Source organism: Paramacrobiotus metropolitanus, unplaced genomic scaffold, assembly GCF_019649055.1.
Source record: "Paramacrobiotus metropolitanus isolate TYO unplaced genomic scaffold, Prichtersi_v1.0 Parri_scaffold0000114, whole genome shotgun sequence".
In the NCBI taxonomy this organism is placed as follows: domain Eukaryota; kingdom Metazoa; phylum Tardigrada; class Eutardigrada; order Parachela; family Macrobiotidae; genus Paramacrobiotus; species Paramacrobiotus metropolitanus.
This window is the reverse complement of record NW_026570334.1, coordinates 87,076-101,707: the sequence shown is the minus strand read 5'-3', so window position 1 is coordinate 101,707 and position 14,632 is coordinate 87,076. Positions and strand designations below refer to the sequence as shown.

The window sequence follows — 14,632 nt, the reverse complement described above, 5'->3', positions numbered from 1 at the left end:
GACTGGAGCCCTAAAGCGCGCACGTCGGGCCGGTGGTCTTTATAGACCAGTTACAGAATCACCCTGCAAATCGTACAATAACAGGCCGGGGGAAAGGGCGTTGGGCCTTTACGATGGGTGTGACGGAAAGGGACAAAAGGCTCGCAAAGCCTGAGAGACCGGCTCAGCCAAATTAACCTCAGTAGAAACTAGCGATTTATGGATTGGCTTGGCGTATTGTACATTTCGCACTTTGATTTGTCATAATAATTATTCTCTTAAGAACTTTCTTCATAAGTCTTATTTAAAGCGTATTTGCTATTTGCGCCACAGTTAGTTATCAGTTGTTGTTGTAATCTAATGTGAATTCTGCGAAGAATTGAATCATGTAATTGCAGGACATCAGTTTGTGTCAACGTCACTTGATCAGAAGACATACCATACTGTACCTACCATAGTCGAATGCATAAGACTCCTTTTTTCTTGTTTTGTGTGTTTATTTCGAAACGGCTCTTTAACATCGGAAGTTGAATCGGAACCCCGCTTTTACGGTAGGCAATTGCAAGGCCGTTTCGCATTCGCATTTCGATCTGATGGAACCTGTACAACATTGACGATCGCACCATGACTAATGGAGTTGTTCTGTTTACTTGTAATGTGTTGAACACGTTGGCGTTTATCGTAACAGAATACATAATGAGCAGCAATATACATAATGACCATTTTACCACCAATCTTATACGTTTGACGCGCGGTTAATATTGTCGTGCACGTTGTGGGAGATGCGCTGTATCGGGGTTCCCGATCCACTTGTAAAGCACTGACTTCGAATTTCTTGTAGCGAAGAGGTCACACGACAAAGCCGTCTATTTCAGCATTCAATCGAAACCAGCTCCAATGTCATGATTAACTGTGTCGCACTACTGACTCTCCAGTGCGCAAGCTTTGTATGAGCGTAATGTATTAATACTTGGGTCACAGTTGAATGTACGTACTTTAAGTAACAATATGGGAGAGGGAATAGTAGTTATTGTCCCGATCCTATCATCGTGCCCCACTGGGAATGGCCTTTGCGTTGTACTTAAGGTCACAAAAACGTTAAATAATTTGTTCGAGGGTAATTGTATATTGCCTGTCGCATGCGCCGGTAAATCAAAATGAGTTCCTACATTCTGATTGCGCTGTGGGTGTGGTGATTCATTGCTGTTATCCGCAAGCGGGTTTTCGAGACCGAAACCCACTTCTACGGTAAACTAATCTTAGCCAAATTGGACCGTCTGTTGGGGCTGCGCACCACGCAGAATCGCGCCATGCAGGATCGCGAGGAAACACTGTGGTCCATCCTGTAAGTTCATAAGATGACATTTGTTACGCAGTTTGGACATACAAAGCAGATGTCGCAACAAATCTCATCATACCTGGATAAAAGTACAGCAATATCTATCTAAAGTACAATCTTGTCTTCCTGACCATCACAGATGATGCGCATCTTGTTATGTAGCAAAGCTGTAATATACTGTATCTTATTCAGATCGGTGACCAGTGCACCGTTTTTTACCCTATCATATCGCACTTGTTCGAATGTGTCGTATTAATGCGTGAGCAAAGACTTCATAACATAAATTCATAAATTTCCAAATTTTGCATAGTCGGTGTCTGCGTTTGCACCGTTCAGCGCATCACAGTTCACATTATCACTGCCAAAGCGCTCGCCAGGCTGAAGCTACCTGCAATGGTAGTGCATAAAGTACTCGTATAAACTGCATATGGACAGATGGCGTGTTTATCAATTGTGTCAGTTTCGTGAGTTTTCAACTCGAGCAGTCTGCGCATCGAGAACCACAACCGTCTGTGAAAACTTCTTCAGGTTGTCGTTGCAAGCCTTATTGATCCCGTCACAATATCTTCCACAATGAGTCAAATAAACGCGTCCGTGGTACGCGCCGTCGTGCAGGAATCGCAAAAAGTCATCCCCCAACCGTCCGTTCAATTCCAGTTGCAATGGACCTTCGAGAACTTCTCGGCCTACCGTCCCAAAGAGCAAGCCTACCGAGGCCAAGAGCGAACCTTTCGCGGCAGAGAGCAAGTCTACCGTGGACAAGAGCAGCCCTTAGGCGGGGAGATCTTCACCCATGGCATCACGATGACGGAACTCGGCGTGAAGACCTTCAAGGGCCGCTGTCGTCTGCGCATCGATCCCTGCTACAATGCTGTGCCGCTGGAGATGCGTCCATTCGTTCAGATTGGCTACGGTGGCATACTGCGTGTGATTTTGTGCTTCACGGATGAAGACCTGGATTCCACCAGCTACAGCGGAGAACAAGAAATCGACGTCCAATACAAGCTGACGTAAGTACCTTCTTCGCTGACAAGAACACTTTCCCCGGGTGTTCCTTAGTGGCTCTCAAGGCGGTAGCTCATCCCCTAACAGTATTGTTTATACGCTTTTAATATATTTTGACGTTTATCGCATGCGGGACACTTTCACTTTATGGGTTCACGTATCTGGCCACAACTCAACGGGTATTCTCTGCGTTGTGCCACATTTGGATAGGTTTTTTATCAGTCGGGTGTACAAGCTTGTATAAGAACATGAATATCACGTAATCAGTTTTTGAGAAGTTTTTTTATGTGGAAGAACGCGGAGAATACCAGTACCGTGTGTCTGGTGTCCCCTATGCGAATCCATAATGTAAAAATGCCGAAAATGCGAAAAACGTTGAGGTACAGACTGTCCGCAAATCCATCGGGTTTTCTGTTCTTTTCCATGTTATGTGCCACAGCATCGGTACGCGTGTGGATCCAAAATCCACTCTGTACGGCATTACTGTGGACCGACAATGGTCCGACGTGCAGGCAGTATCCAAAGAGTCCGCCGATAACGTTGGTGAAGCGCAAAGTTATTACACGAACTTGGTCGTGGATGGTGGCAAGATGGCCGATATGGTGACCATTCTGGCGGACGTCATTGTGTATCCTAAACCGGATACGGTGCACAAGATCTTCAAGAACATTGATCCGATTGAGGTACAGTAGATTGTTCGTCAGCGTTATTGTTTTTGCAATCGTATTAACGTAGTAACGTAGCTGGTTATTAATGTCAGCTACTAACGTGACTTACACGCAATCACTACGCATTGCAGGAGGACGATGGTGATGCGGCCTGAATCACGTTGGAATGATTGTGCTGCAAGCCTGTCCGGTAATTTCTGCCTGTTTCATACAGCGAAATTATTATACAAATTTACGTGTTACGCCAAACGTAGTGAAGTGGCCATCGTTTTAAGCGCAAACTTCGCGCTAGCTGTATCTTTACGACAGAAATTACCGGACAGGCTTGTATTCTGGATTGTGGAATAAGCGTGGCGGAATATGTCGAGAAGTTGACCAACGAGTTTTTCATTATTTGCAATTGCATAATCTGGTGATACCGTGATGGTATCGATATGAAGTTAAACTTCGATATAACTGGCTCCGTTTTTTCTTCATACGTAAGAAAAAGCACTTTTTTCTCATTTTTCTGTATCCATATGTGTCGTTTACAGACTGTAGTAGTAATATGGGATTCTTCATGACCTTTTGTTGAAAGTCGTGGCTTACGAAAATAACGAAAATAATACGTTTACTGTAACCAATCGCCATGCTTTACTTTGTCGAATAAAACATATGCGTACGTACACCATAATGATTACCCATAATTTATACGGTACAATAACAGAAACCAGAGTGCAGAATCTCCTACAAATTGCGTTGCATGCTGAGTTAGATAGTTCATTAATTGCGAGGTAACCCAGACTAAATTATAATTCAGGATGCTATGTGCCGTAAGGAAATTAAGTCCGCAATGTCTTTCCGCATTTTCCTACTCCCAAAGTGCGCGAAATGCGAGGAGAACGTACTGGTCCGCCGGCGATACCAACTCGTCGTGCTGCTATCCGAATCGCGGCGCCCGTTGAGCTGCCACACCATCGCTTCTCGCCAGGATCGAACCAGACCGAGAAAGCGTTTACGAAATTGTTTGTGGGTGGTGAAGAACAGCAGGAAGGTCAGGGAGTAATTGGCATACAGCGACACATTGACGAAGGGCGCAGCGAACTGTTGGGCCGATGGTTGGAAGTCATACAGGTGGTGGTCATCGGCGATAATCAGGCTATGGTACACGATGCTAGGGATCCGGGTCACCAGGAACAACATGGAGCTGCTGATCAGCACCAGGTTGCTGTAGCGGTGGCGGGCCGCGTTGGAACCGGAGCGGACAAACTGGTCCTGCCGCATTTTGGCTATGTCGGAGTGCTGTTTGCGGCTGATGAAGCCCATTAGCACGATGTTCTCCGTGGTGATCAGGAAGAAGATTAACAAGCTCATGCACACCTGTAACAGCAAGCGACAATATACGTTAAATTTTCAATTAAGACGACTGTGCCGAACACTGCACTACGGCACGGAAGCAGAGCCGCTGCGCAGCTGCTTGTGCTGATACAAAGTACAGGAAATTTAGTAAAAAAAACTTAAGATTTTGTTATAATTTTTGGAGACAGGTGGAAGTCGGAATCTTCATGTCTGGTGACTTCGCAAGCCAGGGAAAGTTTACGTATGGGTAGACAAAGAGTACAATAAAAAAAGAGAACTTCGACGCTTTTCGCATCGGATATTTTCAAAATATACAGTAAGTTCGCGTATGGCGTATCGGACACTAGAATCACGTCGACACATGACAAAAACTTCTCAAAAGTTGATTATGTAATAACCGTTGTTTTTATACAAGCTTGTACACGATATTAGTAAAATATTATCAAGTTCTCTAATGCGGAACAACGCAGTCTCTGGTGTCCGGTACGCAAAAAGCTTTGAAGCAGCAGTCAACGACTCAACGGTATCAGTGATGTGCTCCACTCTATTAGCACATACCGCTTTGTGCTGCCAGCATTCTGCTGCTTTGTGCTGATGCAGCTTTCAAGATTGTAAATTAATTAACTGTAAGGTATTTGTCGAAAAGCTGATAATACGCCACGCGTGATGGTCATAAGGTTTTGATAAGGCGTGGGTAGTTACAGCAGCGAATTAATCCTTACATCAGCCGGATCCTGCAAAGACTTCCAATCCAATAGCCATTGCGGGCGGGGACAGGTAATTTTCGCCGCATCGTTCTTGGAGCAGTAGACATTGGAGACGAGATCATACAGGCGGAACAGTCCCGACGAGATAATCAGTATAATCACCACCACACGCGCAACACACAGATGCTGGAGCCGTTCGAAGCGGAAGGGTCTGATAATGACTAAGAGACGTTCCAGCGAGAAGACGACCAGGATCCTAACATAAACCGACAATTTAAGCCTGTATACCATAATGGCCAAGATAATTAGTGTACAGCCACTGTATACTAATATATAACACTATTGAGTGTCTCGATTATTCTCGAAAATGACAGAAGCAGTTAATTGCTTATGTTCCTGCGCACGCTGCCACAGCTTCTGTGTCTAAGTACAGTAGTTTGGTTTATAATTGCGCTTTTACCAGTCGGCAAGATGGATGCTCGTCTCTTGTAGCCACAAGGCGGGGCCGCGAAGGTTAAGGGTAACGACACGGTTTTCCGGTGTATAATACGGTAATTTAAACGTGGAGCTCATGTTCCATAGGAATACCGGGAAGGCAGACCATCTAAAAACCGTTTACTCGTTTTTAATATACAGTGGACTTTTACCTATGCTGTATACGTGTAACCGTTTATCCGATAGAACCATAAAAAGAAAAATTATTTTACGTTTGTACTGTAACTTTATAAAATATACTTGTATAGCAAAACCATTTTTTTAAAAAATGTAGCGCTGATGTATTTACAGTATGGTTAGGTTGGCAATGGCGGCAGTAAACATGTAGCAGTGCACCGAGGATTTCCGCTTGTAAGAGAATATCACCATCAAGTTGAGGAAATTCCCGACGTTGCAGGATATGAGCAGGGTGAAATAGGCCACCACGTAGAAGGTATACGACAGGCGCAGCTGATCTTTGGTGTAGCTTCCTGAGCCGGCGACGGCAGCGCGCCAGGAATCGGCATCCGCTACATTGAGAGCTTGGTTAATGATAATCGGCGCCGAAGCATATAACGCGCTTTGGTTTATGAAATTATTCGTATTCATCCTTGCTATTCGCAAATGTGTATGTCATCAAAGTTACAAGACAATAAGCCGGTAATAAATAGCACACTTTTGGGAAATAAGGTTTAATCGGAAGGGGATCACCAAAACTTTTTTGAACGTGAATCGAAGTTAAAGGAGCAAAGATTATGAAATTCCAACCATACGCTAGCTGAAGATACTAGTATAAAAGGAGAAAATGTTGTCCATCTACGCATCAGTAAACGGGCGCATAATAAATCTTATGGAGATTGCATAACCATTTCCGGCTGAAATTAAGTGGATCCATTACACTCAAATCCATAATTACAAGCTGTTTCTGCAGAAATGTTTATATATGTATATAAGCGCGCACAACCAGCGTAATGCACAACAAGTGCATCGATCCCGCGATCTGCGCAAGACGCTTGTTGTGATGGTTAAAGACCATCGTTAGCGTTGATCCCCCATCTTCCCGCTACAGTATCCCGGTACTTACTCTGCTGCATTGCCGCCCGTATGCTGTCTACAGCATTAGTGATCCCTCTGACAAAACATTACCGGTTAAATGCACCGCTTGTGTATATGTACAGAGGACTGCGTATTCCCAAGAAACGCTTGGTCTCCGTGTTCAACAAGTAGTGTAAGTTAATGATGGGAGCATTCAAAACAACTTTTACGACACGGCACACAAGGAATCCGGAACTGGCGCGCGCGCTTGATGAATGATGCACTCCAACTCCCTTAAGTTGGCGCCCGTGTTCTCCGCGGGAGCATTAAAGACGGTCGAGCGTGCCGGATAAGTAATAATCAACGCCACCTTGATCCTGAATCCGAGGAGCGGGAATACTGTACCGCAATCAGCGTCAGCCGGCTCTGGTATCGTTTTTCCAATTTGCGCTGTACTTTCAGTAATTATACGTGACGGATTACGCTAGATGAAAGTGCGTGTAATTAAATGTGGAAGATTGCTTTGTAGAACGGTGGAAAAAGTGCTATGCCGGCTCTTAACGTTTAAAACCCGAATTATTGGGATTATTTCTTTAATATAATTATGACGTCAGTTTTGGCGCGTAACTGTCGTAGGTAAAGCAGAAGAAGACAGATTAACAGAGCGATCGATTGAAGGATGTTTAATGAACCCAAAAGCTGGTAAATTTTGGAAGGTAGTGGACGTGCCATTGTATTCAAATACTGTCATGTTTTCGCCTAAAATTAACGATGGCGTTCCTGTAATTTTACAGAGTTTGTCGGTTATCTAGCTATTCTAATCGGTAGCGTTGGGTATTTCGTAATGAATTAAATGAATACAGTAAAAATACAACAGCAGAAAACATATACTGTAGTTCATGATCTTCTTGTTTGTTTGTTTGTTTGTTTAATCAGCTTAACGTCTACCACATCAGGTAAACACCTGCACGAGGTTGCAGACAAACGCTCAAGATCAGCTGTCACAAAAAATGACAGCCCCTTTCAAAAAGTCTTCGAGCTACCGTAATCACAACGCATAGTACACAAAGTTATTTCAGCATGTAACATAAAAAAAACAAAAGATATCACAATAGTCAACAAGATCAATCAGTACACCCATTCTCGCACAAAAACGTTCTTACTTAAGTAACGTACGTATCTGTTTGTAATAAATAAGTACCCGTAATACTTATTATAAACACAGTAAGCCCATTTTTATTGGGTTAATTTAGCATTAATTAAACACAAAATTATGCGCCAAATTATCGTAGTACGTAATGAAACAATACACAAAACATTAATTAAACATTAATTTAGCGGTAAAAATGCAGTGGCACATAATTTTATTTTTAAACGTTTTTTAATTCGTTCCATGTAGAGGATTTTTACTCTAAGTAAACCATTTTGCCAATCTCATTGAGTCACGTATATCATTGCACAAATATATATGAGTACTCTGTACTTCTGAAGTACAGTTGATACTTGTACCGTTGTACGTCGACTTCAAAAGTGTTTCCAGTTTTTTTACATTGTGCTTGTATTATTGAGGAAGCGTGTTTATTACGCTTAGAATTCATTTTACGAAATTCTTTCGCATTAATAATGCCTAAGAATTTCTCTTGATGTACTTTGAAAGATTACTAATTAGGTACAGTAATTTCTAATGTGTATTATGGATGTACATTGTACAGTACTTCTACATAAAGTGCCGTCGCCTGACTGTATCAGAATACCGGTTATACCAGCCGGTTTTGGTTTTTGATTTCCTTTGGGTATGTCTCTGATCGAAATTCACAATTAGCTTTGCAGAACTGAGTTTCAAATGCAATTATCGGTTACGAGGTAAATATTTTGCAGCCGCGGTTAAGGAGATTCTGGAAATAACAGCAGTAACTGCGGTAGTTACCGACTTACCGCTTACCTCACTACCGCGTAGCTGCATTCAGTCTCGAGAGCAGTTTATGTGAGCGGCCTATATCTTGTGAAGACGTGGTAATATGTGTACACGTGGTAATATTAATATTTTAATAATTTACACCACGAATAACTATGTTAATTTCCATATTATTGGGTGTATCCCTCCTCATCCTCGGCGCCAGCGGAGCCACGACAAAACCGGCAAAAGGTAAACGTAGTGCAGATTCAAGCACATGTAGTACGGAATATTCAGATACAAGTGGCACCTAACTCATTAATGCAGCTGATATGAAATAGCCTGCAAATTTGTAAAGCTATTTTTGTTGGGGAAGCTAAGTATTTCCAGTACGTGCCATTTTCGTGTAGATGCTAAAGAAAAACAACTCACTGCGAATCCCTTGGAAATAACTTATGAAAATGCCCAGGTGCTGGATCAAAGAAAGCAAGCAGTTCTGCAACGATGGAAGAAAGTCATGGGTAAAGCAACGGCAGATAGTAGCTCTATAAAATCAATATTATTTTAATATATCGTATACCGTAATTATCGGATTTGGGCCCCCCCCCCGCAATAAGAGCCCCCCCCCGTAATAAACCCCCCTCCCCGACCCTGTTTGAAAAATAAGACCACCCCCCGAAATTACACCCCAGGGGGCCGTTAATAAATGTCGAGCGCCGCAAAATGATTGGTATACCGCAAAATTTAGCCGCAAAAGTTGTTGTAATTTAATGAGAAACAGTTAACGGACATCAATATAATGCGGTGTTCGTTGGCAAACAGATGTATAAAGAGGTATACACTCCAAAATGTTGCTCCTAAGGTAGTGCAGTTGCATATACCGCCGATAATACCGGTAACTACTGCGTTCAGTTTCGCTAAAACACGATGCGCAGTTGTTTGAAAAATAATGCCCCTTTCCAAAATGTACCGTTTGAAAAATAATGCCACCCCCCGAAATTGCGCCCCCTCCCCGAAATAAGCCCCCCTCCGCCATGGCATTCGAACTATTTGCACCCCAGGGCCACAAATTCGATAATTACGGTATATAGATAACAGATATGCACATATATATCGCAATTGTTAGAATTTTCTGAATGTACGAATATGATTTAACATACAGGTAAATATTGCAGATGCGTTTGCTGCCGATACTGTATATTGCTAACAGAAGCATTTTTATGGTGGTTAATAACTTTTGTACTTCGATGTTGTATAAATTTTTAAGAGTATGTAAACTTATTTATTATTTTTATAGTACTCGTACATCAGCAGGCCATAGGTACAATTTTTGCATGACTTCAAAATAATAACCTCCAAACTCCAGTGCTTGAAATCAGGTACATAATTTCGATAAGCAGTGTACGTCAAGCAGCTTTGGGCCTCTGGTCCATAATTTTTCTAGCTAATGGTTGCCAAAATGTTCGACAGTACGAGTATAAAAGAAGGAAACCGTTACAGGCGCCCCTCGCACCCCCGTTTATTATAGGCACCCCTTTTCGGACCAGTTAATAATGATATAGGCATTAGTCACCCGTATTTTTAATGAGTGCAAATCGGTGAAATACTGGACTGCTGTCACACTTCAAGACGTCTACAAGTACAATCATCCCGTATTTGTTTCCGGTTGGTACCGACTGAGTCTACTGGAAACAACGATACAGGTCAACCATTTTAGTCAGCCTGGCGAAAACCGATTAGAGTGTCGCTTTTAGAGATACATAAAAGAAACCAGGTTCGGTAAATTTTATGGTTTTAATTTTATTGTGTTTAAAAAAAACATGTTTATTAGGAATAAAAAATTGAGAAACACTTGAAAATGATACTAAACGAACGAACGCTTTATCCGGTACTTACGAGTATTTAGCCAGCTATATGAGTCACGTGAACGATCGAAGCCACCACTCTACGAAAACGCCGTAGATTTTGTCCTGCGTTGCAATATATCAAGTGCAATAGAGCAAGCACAGGGCAATTGCAATCAAGAGCACACATAGATCTGCAAATACTCTACGCAGTTTGAGTTTTAGTTCTCGTTCAAAATTGACTCTAATCTTAAATTAAACCATATAGTAAGAAAGCTGAACACAAATTTGCAGTTTAGCAGTCTGTGGAAACGCGTGTTGCGTGGTGTTGTAGGTGACCTCGGTGGCGGCGCAACGGGTATTAAAATAACCAAGGATACCGCCAGTAAAGCATCCCATACGATCAACTACGACGTCACGTACACCGTCAGTGATGCCGGCAAATTCAACGCCAAAGATGCCGTTAGTCAGTTCGACGCCAGCCTACAAAAAGATCCCATTGCCGGTGTCAAGAGCTCCATGACCCTCGTAATGAGGCCGGAAAGCGTCAGTGCGGATGTGGTGCTGGATTAGCTCTATATTACAACTGCATTCTCAGCGAGTCAATAATTAATAATTATTGTAATACGTAGTTCAGTTGGCTGTTAAAATTCCTGTTCAAATTGCGATGATTGCTGCTATCTACTTTACTATATGTTTTTATGTGTAGAACGGTTTTGACCATTTTGCTCACATACCAAGACAGTTTGGCTTTTTTCGTAAATAATGAATTACGCGTATCTGTACAAGTCCATTTTGCTAGTTTTAGCTTTTTCTCAGTCACGTTTTAGCTATAAAGAAATTAGGCGATGGCCGATGGTGTATAAATAAAATTACTTGTATTGATCTTTTATTTACTTGTGTTGTCCAGAAATTATCCGACGACTTTTAAACTCGGTGGGCCGTTGATGACCTTAAAATTGAGCCGGATTAAGACGCCGTCCACATGTCCCTTTTTCGCTGGTTCGGTCTCAAAATCGTCTTTTAATTTCGTGAGAATACCGTATATAGAAACAAGCCCGAACTCCTGATGATAAAAAACTGCACAATGAAATCTTATTTATTCCTGAACGTGTCCGCTAATTTTTGGATAATTTATTACTGAAAAATTAGGGAAACTATTAGAAAACGACAACGTTATTACACAGTGAAACGTTTTAATTTCTAACAGGGTGCATTGATTATCACTGTGAATACTTATAGGCGCGTACACTACACTGCCACTACTCTACCCTATCTTCCCGTGATACGTGCAATTTGTGCAGTAGGAAGCAATGTACCCTGTATTTAGACGGGCGCACGATATCATCCTAAAACATTTTTCTGAAGGTTTAAACTTTAAAGAATACATTGACTTACGCTTAAAATTTTAAATGACAATTTCGCGTGACATTAACGTTACATTACCAACATTAACCCATTTAACGTTACTTACTTTTCGCACTATAAATCAGCGATAAATTTTGCTTCGCTTTAAACCTAGCCGGGCACCACTGACTGGGGTTCTTTAAACGTTGACAAAAATTTAAGAACACAAATAAAAAAATTGGAAATAAAACAGTACGATTGCACAATGCACGGCTCTGCGTGTGCGATCCGAATTGGAGCAAAATCGTCTTTGTAACAATTTCATATAATCTTTCTATAATTACAGTGTAGTTAAATAAAAAGACCTATTTCGCGGAATGGCTATATATTTTTCAATTTTAAAATAATTCTTAAAGAACGTTTATTACCTGCAACCTTGCACGTGCTAATTTTTAATTCGCCATCACACTTCAGTTTTTCGATAAAGTAAGTAATGCGTCACTCCGTTCGCTCTCATACACCGAAAACTGAACTAATTTCCAATTTTTCAAAAAATTGTAAGAAAAGTCACCTATATTTTTGTGAACATACCGCACGGTTTGCCAATGATACAGAAATCACCAGGCAGTGAAATTACATATATGTAACTATAACAAATTTCGCATATAAACACCGATGCCGTTACAAGAACTTCACAAATAAGTACTTAAGTTCTTAAATAAAGAAATATATTGCAAATTATATTGCAAAATATATATTATTACATGAGGTTAAGGTCATCGCACGAATTCAATACTAGCGTCTTCGTATTCACATATCGGACCGGCAGATATTTTTTTCATTAAGTATACTTATGTACAAATACGCATTTTATTAATTTTATATTTAATAAACAGTAAGTTATAACAGAATAAAACGATGATATCGTTCAGTTATGTATCTGTATTTGGAGACATTATGGACGCGCTGCTTCTTATACAATATGTGCAATACAACATCATTAGCTAATAGTTACAGTAAGTACATAATTTCCTGACTGCTGAGGTATAACCACCAGCACGCACCGTGTGATTGTACCGTAGTGTAGTGGCAGAATAAAGAAACGAAAAATGTGGGTTTGCACTATTGCAAAAATATTTAAAAAGTAAAATAATCGCATATCGGCGTGACGCAAAAGTGCAAAATTTCCTATACTGTATGCGTAAGCCGTAATCTAAAAACTCGCAATAGTCATGTGCACATCTCATTTTTACTTTGGATTCCGATTTAATTCTTTTAATAATATCAGTAAACGGGTTTGTACGTCCAGTATGTAGCCACGTCCAATGTATTGTACACTGAAAATTAATTACGTAATGCAACATCACGCGTATTTTTGCACGTAAAGCCGCCACTGGAGCGCATCGCAACAATGGCATAATCCATACAATTGCGCTGCATTTGCGCAAATACAGTTTATAAAGCAATGCTTGCATATTGAAATGATAGACAATGCACAATTTAAATTTTCATCCGTTACAATATAAAAAATTTTAGCTACGTTAAACGATGCGCTCACGTTTAATGCGCCGTTCACTGTAAGAATTTACGGCGTATTTAAACCGCACTGGCGAAGCTTGCCGCACGCCAGTTATATATGCCATCCATATCCGGTGTGGAATATCCAGCGGATCCAGCGTTCGGCTATTGCACCCGGCATTTTATTTCAGTACTATAAATATTTTTTTACTATTTATTTATTTGTACTTTTCTATTTATTTCTATTTATTCATTTTACCACCATGCACTTCATTCCTTTCCTTCCGGTTGTCGTGCTGCTCTTCGCCGGTGTCCAGGGTCTGGACGACTTCCCTCCCGGAGGCGGCAGTGACCTTCCAACACCGGCAACATCGCCCCTGCAGAAACAGTGCCATTGGCGCGGGGATGCCCCCTTCTGCGATCTGACCGCCGCCTGCCAGGAGGGCGAGTACGAGGCGGAGCGGGATGCGGCGGGCGACGGGAAGGTGTGCTGGACGGGCTACAAGCAGAAGTGCTGCCGGGAGGTGGACGCCGGCAAGCTCCTGCATTCACGCCGCTGCCGCACCGTGGGTAGTGTCCCGTTCTGCATGGCGGAGTGTGCCGCCGGGGAGTTCCAGAAGGGCCGCGCTGCGGAGGGCTGCTGGACCGGGACGCGACCGGTGTGCTGCGTGAACTGATCGACCGGTCGGCCGAAAATTATTTTTAATTGGTCTGGGTGATGCGATTTATTCCTTTCATGTTGTCAGTGGATTTTAATGTGCAGTTTATTAACTTGGATTTGTTCCTCTTGGTGCTGGTTAATTATTTAAGATTATTATTTGGCAATTGGCAAATATAATAATATTAATATTTGCTACTGTTTGTGCTGGAGCCGGCAAACTTTTCTTTTACTTTGATACGAATAAAAATGTTAATATAAAATCAAAACGAATGCATTGATTCGTAAAAAATGACAAACTATATTTTTATTAAACTTTGTGCGATACCTGTTACTTCTGCCATATAGCAACAACCGCGTCAGCTAACTGAAGCCACCACACTACGATTACGCTATACATTCCGTTCTACGCTGTAGAGTAACTGCCCAATGTGCAATGTGTCAATAATAAAAAATTTAGCGCACAATTAAACGCCCGCTGAACTTAACACGTCATTAACAAATACGTATAAATTCTACGCACGTACATATTTGTAGGATATTTATCGCGTGCGCAACGCTCTCCACCTCCAGCATAAGCAACCCCTCTAGCGCGCCGTTACGTGAACAACGACAGCTGACGGAAGTCAGCTAGCAATCAATATCGTCAATATTTACAATTTTACACAAATTTTTCTATTTATTCCGTTGTTCTTGAACTGGAATAACAACTTTCTCAACGGTTACAAATCATTAAATAAAAATCGTTAAATCATTAAATACGGTGATAAATAATTGAATGGCGTGGTTGTACTTACAATACGTTACGATTAACTGCCAGCGTTTG

General features: G+C 41.6%; 3 protein-coding genes across 4 annotated transcripts; 2 read left to right on the top strand and 1 right to left on the bottom strand.

Annotated features, from left to right (window-relative positions):
- Positions 1-1,787: 1,787 nt before the first annotated feature.
- LOC129598102 (uncharacterized) lies at positions 1,788-3,601 on the top strand. 2 transcript variants are annotated; one of them, XM_055495857.1, is made up of 4 exons: positions 1,788-2,328; positions 2,763-3,006; positions 3,123-3,181; positions 3,315-3,601. In XM_055495857.1, exons 1-3 carry the CDS (start codon positions 1,892-1,894, stop codon positions 3,144-3,146), a joined length of 705 nt encoding a protein of 234 aa, XP_055351832.1. In that variant the 5' UTR covers positions 1,788-1,891; the 3' UTR covers positions 3,147-3,181; positions 3,315-3,601. The 2 variants fall into 2 exon arrangements, with proteins under 2 accessions (XP_055351832.1, XP_055351831.1); XM_055495856.1 differs by having other exon boundaries at positions 3,123-3,601.
- Positions 3,602-3,712: 111 nt separating this feature from the next.
- LOC129598103 (uncharacterized) lies at positions 3,713-6,498 on the bottom strand. The gene is made up of 4 exons (XM_055495858.1): positions 5,821-6,498; positions 5,497-5,640; positions 5,052-5,292; positions 3,713-4,350 (listed from the first exon to the last, which is right to left on the bottom strand). Exons 1-4 carry the CDS (start codon positions 6,117-6,119, stop codon positions 3,787-3,789), a joined length of 1,248 nt encoding a protein of 415 aa, XP_055351833.1. The 5' UTR covers positions 6,120-6,498; the 3' UTR covers positions 3,713-3,786.
- A 1,878-nt stretch (positions 6,499-8,376) lies between these two features.
- Positions 8,377-11,168, top strand: LOC129598094 (uncharacterized). Its single transcript, XM_055495846.1, has 3 exons — positions 8,377-8,691; positions 8,850-8,960; positions 10,618-11,168. Exons 1-3 carry the CDS (start codon positions 8,616-8,618, stop codon positions 10,854-10,856), a joined length of 426 nt encoding a protein of 141 aa, XP_055351821.1. The 5' UTR covers positions 8,377-8,615; the 3' UTR covers positions 10,857-11,168.
- Positions 11,169-14,632: the final 3,464 nt, after the last annotated feature.

Excerpts from the sequence above, each read along its gene's own strand:
- LOC129598102 (XM_055495857.1), top strand. The coding sequence starts at position 1,892 with ATGAGTCAAATAAACGCGTCCGTGGTACGCGCCGTCGTGCAGGAATCG. Across the intron at positions 2,329-2,762 it reads GACGTCCAATACAAGCTGAC|CATCGGTACGCGTGTGGATC; the intron begins GTAAGTACCTTC and ends TATGTGCCACAG. Across the intron at positions 3,007-3,122 it reads AGAACATTGATCCGATTGAG|GAGGACGATGGTGATGCGGC; the intron begins GTACAGTAGATT and ends TACGCATTGCAG.
- LOC129598103 (XM_055495858.1), bottom strand. The coding sequence starts at position 6,119 with ATGAATACGAATAATTTCATAAACCAAAGCGCGTTATATGCTTCGGCG. Across the intron at positions 5,641-5,820 it reads ATTGCCAACCTAACCATACT|ATGGTCTGCCTTCCCGGTAT; the intron begins GTAAATACATCA and ends AACGGTTTTTAG. Across the intron at positions 4,351-5,051 it reads CTTTGCAGGATCCGGCTGAT|GTGTGCATGAGCTTGTTAAT; the intron begins GTAAGGATTAAT and ends TTGCTGTTACAG.
- LOC129598094 (XM_055495846.1), top strand. The coding sequence starts at position 8,616 with ATGTTAATTTCCATATTATTGGGTGTATCCCTCCTCATCCTCGGCGCC. Across the intron at positions 8,692-8,849 it reads CACGACAAAACCGGCAAAAG|ATGCTAAAGAAAAACAACTC; the intron begins GTAAACGTAGTG and ends ATTTTCGTGTAG. Across the intron at positions 8,961-10,617 it reads ACGATGGAAGAAAGTCATGG|GTGACCTCGGTGGCGGCGCA; the intron begins GTAAAGCAACGG and ends GTGGTGTTGTAG.